The 9,228-nt window shown below is 51.2% G+C and overlaps 1 protein-coding gene across 1 annotated transcript in view; it reads right to left on the minus strand.

Annotated features, from left to right (window-relative positions):
* The window catches only part of TWSG1 (twisted gastrulation BMP signaling modulator 1), a gene marked incomplete at its 3' end in the record, with an annotated part of 10,936 nt that extends 3,200 nt beyond the window's left edge, over window positions 1-7,736 (minus strand). Inside the window, exons 1-2 of the mRNA XM_008947107.1 lie at window positions 7,614-7,736; window positions 1,197-1,296 (exon numbers count right to left, since the gene is read on the minus strand). Coding sequence (XP_008945355.1) covers window positions 1,197-1,296; window positions 7,614-7,736 — 223 coding nt within the window. The remainder of the gene's footprint in view (window positions 1-1,196; window positions 1,297-7,613) is intronic.
* Between the last annotated feature and the right edge of the window lie 1,492 nt (window positions 7,737-9,228).

Below are 9,228 nucleotides of genomic sequence, written 5' to 3' on the forward strand. Positions count from 1 at the left end.
CCCCTGCTGGGGCTGGCACTGAGCACCACCTGCCCACAGAGCTGTTGCTCCTCTGCACCCTGGCACCCACTGCATGGGGAGAACCTGGAGCTGCTGCTGGTCCTACAGTCACAAGGGAACCCACACCTAGAGCTGTCCCTGTGCAGGGGCAGCCAGTGCAGCTTACAGCTCATGGAATCATAGAAGGGTTCAGGTTGGAAGAGACTTTCAAGATCATGGAGTCCAACCATTCCCCCAGCACTGCCAGGTCCCCACTGCCCCCACAGCTTGGAAACCCCTCCAGGGGTGGGGACTCCACCACTGCCCTGGGCAGCCTGGCACAGCCCTGGGCAACCCTCAAGGGGAAGACATTGTTCGTCAGGTTCAACCTAATCCTCCCCTGGTGCAACTTGAGGCCATCTCCTCTTGTCTTGTTGCTTGTCCCTTGGGAGCAGAGCCCGACCCCCCCCTGGCTCCAGGCTCCTGTCAGGAGCTGTGCAGAGCCAGAAGGTCTCCCCTGAGCCTCCTTTGCTCCAGGCTCAACAGTGCAGGTGGTGTCTGCATAGAAACCCCCACACACAACCCAACCCCATGAAGCAGGTGCTGCCTAGTTTCCTCAGGATGACAAATCTCCCTACAACACCCTGACAGAAGGTTGGAGTGAGGTGGGGGTTGGTCTATGCTCCCAAGGAACCAGTGATAGGATGAGAGGCAATGGGCTGAAGTTGTGCCAGGGGAGGTTTTGATGCAGGTGGTGTCTGCATAGAAACCCCCACACACAACCCAACCCCATGAAGCAGGTGCTGCCTAGTTTCCTCAGGATGACAAATCTCCCTACAACACCCTGACAGAAGGTTGGAGTGAGGTGGGGGTTGGTCTATGCTCCCAAGGAACCAGTGATAGGATGAGAGGCAATGGGCTGAAGTTGTGCCAGGGGAGGTTTTGAGTGGATCTCAGGAAGAATTTCTCTCCTGGCAGAGTGGTGAGGGGTTGGCCCAGGCTGCCCAGGGAGGTGCTGGAGTCCCCAGCCCTGGAGGGGTTCAAAAACCATGTGGATGTGGCACTTGGAGACATGGTTTAGTGGTCATGCTTGGATGTGATGATCTTAGAGCTCTTTTCAGGAGCTCAGCACGTGGCAGGAGGAAGCCATTGAAAGAATAGAACAAAAAAAAACAACAAGAAAAAGGCAGGAAATGCCCCAGCAGGGGCCAACTCACCCACGCAGTCGCAGCACTCGTCCCAGAGCGTGCCCAGGCAGAGCATGCACTCCTTGCAGCAGGAGCAGTTCCCCTCCCCGGGGCGGCACTGGCACAGCTCCTGGAAAGGAGACACACTCAGCACCCCTCCTCCCCAAAAGCCACCCACATCCAACCAGGAGCTGGCCAGGGTGGCTCCTCCTCCAGCTCCAAATTGGGGCAGTGAAAAAAAAGGTCAGCAGGCTACTACAGTGAGTAAATGGTTGTATAGATCCAAAGAACCACTCACAGTTTACAAAAGGGTTGGGTTTTTTTCTTCCTAAAGGTAAATCTGAAGTCACTGTTTAAAAGAGAAAATAAAACTGTTTGTGGGAGAGGTGTGTGTGCTTCTGTGTATGCCTGAACCTGGAAGTTCTTCCAGTGTTTGTCCCACCACAACAGGAAATTCAAAGAAAGATGTTGCTTCAGATGCATAAATAGCTCCTGTAGGTTATAATTTAGCTAAAAAAGGAAGTTACTCCAAGCTGTGTGTGCATATTCCAGACCATGCATGACATCTACCATCACACCTCTTGGTGGAGGTGACAGAATCAGAGACTGGTTTGGGTGGGAAGGGACCTTTCAAGGTCACCCAGTCCAACCCCCTGCAGGGAGCAGGGACATCTGCAGCTAGAGCAGGGTGCTCAGAGTTGTGTCCACCCTCCCCTGGGATGGTTCCAGGGATGGGGCCGCGACCACCTCTCTGGGCAGCCTGGGCCAGGGGCTCAGCACCCTCAGCATCCAACATTTCTCCCTTCTCTCTAGTCTAAATCTCCCTCTTTTAGTTTCAAACCATCCCCCCTTGTCCTGTCCCAACAGGCCCTGCTCAAAGTCTGTCCCCAGCTTTCTGCTGGGCCCCTTTGAAGTACTGACAGGCCACAATAAGGTCTCCTTGGAGCCTTCTCTTCCTGTGGTCATCTCTGGCCTGCCTGACACACACTGCTCTCCATCTGCCACACTACTGCCCATTTTTTCTCCCCAGGTTTTGATTCACCTTTGCCACTTTGGAAACAACCCTCCCTCCCCCAGGCTGCCACCTTGAGATACTTCCAATGCCCGTGGAGGCTCTCCAAAGTGAAATGGGGTCTGTGTGTTCTTCTTTAACACTTACTCAGCTGGAAAAATGGAAGAGGCTCAGAAGCAAGATCAAGCTAAACCTCAAGGCTCTGGTTTCACAGTCCTGAAGACCTACACTTGTGGACCTTGCAGCATGGATGAAGGAAATCTGAAAACCAAGTGGTCTCCTTCCCTCTGGCTGAGGTTTGTGCTCCCAATTCCAGTCTGGCTGAGAGACTGTGGCTACATGATGACCATCTATGGGCTTGAATCATGCTGGAGAGCAGAACGTGGGCAGTCCAGAGGCCACATCTGGTTGTCCCATCTAAGAACCTGGTTTTGAGGACGTCTGTTTAACTGTCCCATTGCGCAAAGCTGGTGAGAAAACAACATCCCATTCCTGGAAACACTGACCACAGGATCCCTCCCATCCCCAGCTTTACTGGAAGGGCCACTGGCAACTCTCCACTCTGCAGGACCAGGGAGGAGATCACACCCAGCCCTCCTCTTTGATCCTGTTCTCCAGAAGAAGGGCAGGGACACACACATGGACAGAGGGAAGGGTGGGAAGGTGGCTTGGCATGAAGCTCTCCTAACCTGGAGTCACCACCCGAGGCTCAACCTCAGCTAATGAGGTCCCTCAGCTTGAGGGTTAGGTTATTTGAAGAGCAAGGTTTATCTTCTTCCTTTCTTCTTGGGACAACCTCTGTCCCAGAGCCAAGTCTGTCTGGGGACCAGGATTAAGAATGAGTGACTGAAGCTGTGCTGAGGGTTGCACTGGATCATCCCAAAGGTCTTTTCCAACCTTGAGTTTTTTCAAACCAAGAATTTTTACTTTTCCACCCTCAAAGTTCACTAAGGTCACCTATCACTGTGCTGTTTCTGGGCTTGTGAATCAAATATTCATGTTTTTCCAGAAGAGGGGACACCATAAACTTCAAGAGTTGACTTATGTGAATGAATGATGCAGTTCTAGAAGATTTATCTCACCCTTTGATAAAACAGATTGTGTCAGCCTTGAGAATAAAAAGCCTGAATCAAACAGCTCTAAAAACAACCACAAGTACTGTTACTTGGGTCAGAGAATGGTATTAAATATTAGCATTAAAAATACCCTAGATATTCCTTCTGCAAGAGTAAAACTGGGCAAACAACCTTCTACTTATTAAAGCCACTGCAACAAAAAGCCACCACGTGGGGGGAAGCCCATCTCCATCAACTATCCCATGGCACCTATGAATCCAAGCCAGAAAATTCACCAAATGTAGGTTGGTTTGGTTTTACAGACTGCCCTGGGGGAATCTAAGAGAAGAGTATTCCCCCTGAATTAAATGGAACCTTAAATCACACATCTGCAACGAAATGAGAAAGAATTGTGCTTAGATTGGGTGCTTGGGAGAGCACCTCTGTACCCAGGAGTATTGAACAACTCTATTTCTGCAGGGAGTGCTTACAAACAGAGTCATTTTTGATTTTATTTCCTATTTTTAGGTTTTTAAATGTATTTTATTTTAACTTGGAGCAGGAGGAGGGAGGAAAAGCAACTCAATGAGTCTCCTGCAGAGTTCTCCAGCTCTCCCCTTCTCCCAGCCCGACCATCTCTTCACTAACAAAACACCAACTGTGTTTCTCCAGGGGTGTGTTTTGCATGGAGCTGGTTTCCTCAGCCCCTCCAGCCCTGCTGCCTGCCTCACCCACCCCACAGGACTCAGCTCAGTGAGAGGAGCCTTCCAGGAGGCAGGGGGGAGGCCAGGCAGGATGAGGAACGTTCCCTGACGCTGGCTGGGGGCGGGGGAAGAAAATATTACTCATAAGTCAACCTGGCAGCCTCCCAAACTCAACTACTGAAGGTGCACTGGAGAATCTGTGGCACTGGGGGAGAAATGAGCCTCTCAAGACAAAAGCTGCAGCATTCAATAGGAAGCAGAGCACCGTTTGTATACTAAAGGCACTTCTGCTCCAGGGAGCAAAGGTTTTTACAAGGTACTTGAGACCTGCCTTCTTTCAGAGCTTTCCTGAAAGGACAGGAACTGAGCCCTGAGAAAAGGGACCCGAAGGCATTGGCAACATCTCTGCAACTGGGAAGGGGGAGTGAAAGAAAAGGAGCTAATGGTTTGGTTGGTTTTCTTTTTTTTTCCTAGAACAGTTTATTAACAGAAAATCTCCTGGAAGCAAACCAGCCTGAACTGTTTTGTTAACCCAGCCACATGAGGTTCTACAGCTACAACACACAAAGTAATTTTTAGATGCCTAAGCCCTGAAGTTAAGGAGTGGTGTTTGTTTCATACCACAGGGCTAAAAAAGTCTTGGAAATCCTTTGGAGCTGACAGGTTTGTACACAAGATTAACAGGAGGAGAAGACAAAGATGAAGAGAGGTTTTAATTGGAACTCCACCACAGCAGCCGAGGGGACTGCAGGCAGGTAGGGTTTGGGAGACACAGCCCTACATCCTCCCCAAAACCAGCCCTCTGCAGGAAGATGAGGTCAGTTTATGGACTTGTGGCCTGAGCTATGAGCACCATTTGTTGCCTGTGCAGGGCCATGGGTTAAAGAGCTGTGGAGATGCCTCAGCAAAGCTCAGCTTCCAGCACAATGTGGAGGTACCACCCAGCCTGACTGCTGCAGGTAGCTCTGCACCACAAGAGCCACCCTGGGGCTCTCCTCCAGCCCATCTCCTAGCAACAGCTGTGGGAATGTCCCATCCTAGACGTTTCCTTCAAGGGTCTCCCCCCTGTTCCTCCAGAGGGTAACTGGCCCCTGGTCTCCTCCACACATGGAGACACCAACACAACCCACACACCCAAGGCCAGAGCAGGTGGGCTGGAAGAGACACCACAACGTGCAGGTCCTGTGCAACCAGGGCTGGGGCCTACCTGGGCATCAGGGTAACAGTCAGCTATGGACCTGAATGCCCCAACCCTGAGACATGGGGAGGAGCCACGTCCAAAGCCTTCAGGGAGCACATTCTGCTCTCCTCTCTGCCTGCAGTCCCAAGTCTTACCCACAACTTCTTCAACAACTACAGGAAGCCAAAGGACCAGGATCATCTTCCAGGGCTCAGCACTGGGGAGACTGCACCTCAAATCCTGGGGTCAGTTTGGGCCCCTCACTCCCAGAAGGACCTTGAGGGGCTGGAGTGTGGCCAGAGAAGGGCAACGGAGCTGCTGGGGAAGGGTCTAGAGCCCAAGTGTGGGGAGGAGCAGCTGAGGGAGCTGGGGGTGCTGAGCCTGGAGCAAAGGAGGCTCAGGGGAGACCTTCTGGCTCTGCACAGCTCCTGACAGGAGCCTGGAGCCAGGGGGGGGTCGGGCTCTGCTCCCAAGGGACAAGTGATGGATGAGATGAAATGGCCTCAAGTTGCACCAGGAGAGGTTTAGGTTGGACCTGAGGAACAATGGTTGGACTCAATGACCTTAAAGGTTTTCTCCAGCCTAAATGATGCTATGATTCTAGGATTATGAAGGTGTTCTGAAGGTTAAGCTTAGACAGAGGTGCCTCAAGCTATTTTCTCATAGGTCTTTGCTCAGAAAAACAAGAAGCAGCCTCCAAGAGCACCAGCGAAGCTGGAGCCTCAGGATGTCCATGGAAAGCTGAATACATGTGAGCTGTTGATCTCATGCTCTGTTCTGGATCTAACAAAATAAATATTTATGGAGGGACCACCCCTAAGCAGAGCAGCTCCCAAGGAGTGGCAGCAATGACTGTGCTGACTTCGAGCCACGCTGGCAAAAATATTTGTGTTACCCATATGTGTCTTTTGTGAGAGCAGGTCTCTGGTCTCACTTTCTGCCCCCAGATGCAGGGGACAAACAATCCCCTTCTGTCTGCTCCCCCAGTCCTCTCCTGGTGACATTATCTTGGGTTCCAGCCACGGATTCTGCATAGCTTGAACAGTTATAAAAACAGGGGGAAATGTCATGTCCTCGTCAAGCAGACTCACTCCACACAGTGTTTTAAGTCCAGATTTCTCCACAAGAGTTTAGAGGGAGGGGAAATATATAATATACTCTACTTGTAAACCTGCCCAAGAACTAAAGCAACACTGCCCAGACCAGCACAGCCCTTCTGCTGCAAGAGTGCTGGAGATTTAATTTGGTTTAGAAAATAAAAGGCGAGAAGAAAAATGACAATTGCTTCAAGTCAAAGCTTTAGGAGGCTTCATATCCCCCACCAGACTAGTCAGACCTGATCTGTTCTTCTAGAAGGAATGAATACTGACTGGTGTGTCAGGCCTGTGGGCAGGCAGATGGTGAGAACCACCAGGGTAACTCTGCACAGTTCCCACGGCCTGGGTTACCTCGGGGTCCTGCAGGACTGCACATGAGTCTGAGGTGAGGGGAATGGGGAAAAGGGATTGCACCTCTCCTGGATGAGGGAAGGGAGAACACACCCACAAGGAAAGCAGCCCAGGGAGGTGCCAACATCATTCCCTGTTGGGACAGGACAAGGGGTGATGGGTTTACACTAAAAGAGAGAGATTTCAACTAGAGAGAAGGGAGAAATGTTTGACCCTGAGGGAGGTGAGCCCCTGGCCCAGGCTGCCCAGAGGGGTGGTTGCTGCCCCATCCCTGAAACCATCCCTGGTGAAGGTGGTCGTGGCCCTGAGCAACCTGCTCTAGTTGAAGCTACTCCCTCTTTCTTGCTCCCTCTTTACTTTCAGAGCTTGCTCGTCACCATTAGTAGCCAGAGGTCCCTCCTGATCTCAAAGCTTTTCCAAATGCACCTCAGGACTCTAAGACAAGTTCAGTCCCTACTCGTGGTAGTTCTCTCATCTTTTCATCAGCTGTACAAACCTGATGTCATGGAGCACATCAGGCATCAACTTCTGACCCTCCCTCTGGCCTGGGAGGCTTAAGGAAGTGGATGGATTATGAGGGAAGGAGAAACTCTCAGACATATGGTGGCATTACAAGCACATATGAACCCCTGATATTGCAAGTATCTTTTAAAAAAACCCAATTGTTGCCCACCAAAACCTTTCTAATAAAATGCCTGGTTTAAATTGCTGTTTGTTTATAATATCACTAATAAAAGAAGCAAGAGACTGAAGGCTAACAGCATGCTGGTAGTGGCTTTTATCCTTAAATAACCCAGCAATCACAATCCTCAACCTGGAAATGTTTCCTTTAAAACCAGAAACATGCCCATATACACATGTGCATAAAAATATCTCTAAAATGCTCCCCAATCTGCATTTCTATGTGCAGGAGCCCAAATTAAACCCTTAAAAAAGCCATTATTTGACACAGAACACCAGTTATTTGTGTGGGTGGACCGTTTCAAGACGCAGCTTCAGAGCTGTTTCCTCAGTGCTCCCAAGGAACTGGAGGAAAGCTGGCCCCTACCTGGATGAGGCACTTGCTGACATCACTAGCACAGAGTGCCTTGTTGCAGCCCGTGGACCACTGGACCCACAGCAGGGCCAGCAGGACCGTGGCCGTGGGCGCCGCGACGTAGCGCGACCTCATGGCTCCCGCAGCCCAGCGCCTCCCACGGGGACTTCAACCAGCTCTGGAAGAGAAAACAGCAGCTGAACAGGTTACAGGAACACCAGTTAAATCCTACTTCCCTTCCCCTCTGCAGCTCCTTGGATAAAGTTGGGGTTTTTTAATAAAAAAAGTCAAATTGGGGTCTTAACACCAAACCCCTCGTCCCTCAACTAACTTGTTTATCAGCATTTGCACCTCTGGATTAAAACTGCAGCAAACTTGAGGTGAACGATCTGGAGTTTGGAAAATCAAATACCACCTAACGGCAGCAAGGACAAAAAAAGCCTCAGAAGATAAAACCCATCAATAAAGACCTGATTCTGCACATGCACAAAGCACACAGGGAGGCTTCGGGCAGCATCTCCTCAGGCTGAAGGCCAATGCAAGGTGCCTGGGACCAAAGCCACCCAGGAACCTTCCATCACCCAGCAGGGAAGCTGCCGTGTCACCTGTGATGCAGGTGAGATGGTTGTTTCCTTATCCAGAGCCAGAAGTCACACGGGCTTTCAGTTCGATCACAAAGCTCTTTTAAAAACACAGGCACCAACATTTTGGGAAAAAAAAAACCAACCCCAACCAAGCGGCGCCGACTTTGAACGACACCACTTTGAAGAGCCCACACAAGTGACTGAAGTCAACTGGAAACGAGCATCTGCGACTTCAAACAGAGAGAGGAACTAACTGGTTTCTTCAAAGCATTCCACCTGCCCCCCTCGGCGAGGTCCCAGCTTCTCGCAGGTGGTTGTTGCAAAGACGTGTGTGCCACAGAGCTCTTACCGTGGAGCTCCTGCTTGTACTGAGCACATGCACCCAGCCAAAAGAGGACCCCGTTGCACCAGGCACTGTACCAATATATAATAAAAGGCAGCCCATGTTTGGGCACGCTCGCAGCGAGCCTGTATTGTTCTCCTAAGAGAGAAAAAATGTTACTGGGACGCTGGGTTTCTTTCTTTCTGTATCTAGAAATGTTTCTCTGCATTGTGAACTCAAAAAAAACAGCCCTCAACGAGCACTTTCTGAATATAAAAAAGCAGAACAAGAAGCCAACACGTAAAAATGGCACGATCCAGACATTTGGAGCCTGTGGGATGTTAAACCTTTCCTCACAGTGGTTATTAAACCCTCCCGAAGCTCGCCGTGCTGGGCAGGGCTGGGAGGGACCCTCCTGCAAGAGCTGGGGGCACCCATGGAGAACATCTCTCCTCCTCAGGACGGGGGTCCCACGGAGAACATCTCCCCACCTGAGAGCGGGGCCACATGGGGAACGTCTTCCCCGTCAGGAGGGGCACCCCCGGGGAACATCGTCCCCCCTCGGAAGGGGCCGCATGGGGAACACCTCGCCCCTTCTGGAGGGGTCACCGCTCGCTCTTGTAGAACCCAGAAGGGTTTTACTTCACCCAGGGGCGGGCCAGGCGCCGGAGCCAGGGCAAGAGCGATGCTCGGCTACAGAGGAGCGCGCCTGGGCGCCGCT

Source organism: Merops nubicus, unplaced genomic scaffold (genome assembly GCF_000691845.1).
Source record: "Merops nubicus isolate BGI_N331 unplaced genomic scaffold, ASM69184v1 scaffold25240, whole genome shotgun sequence".
NCBI lineage: Eukaryota > Metazoa > Chordata > Aves > Coraciiformes > Meropidae > Merops > Merops nubicus.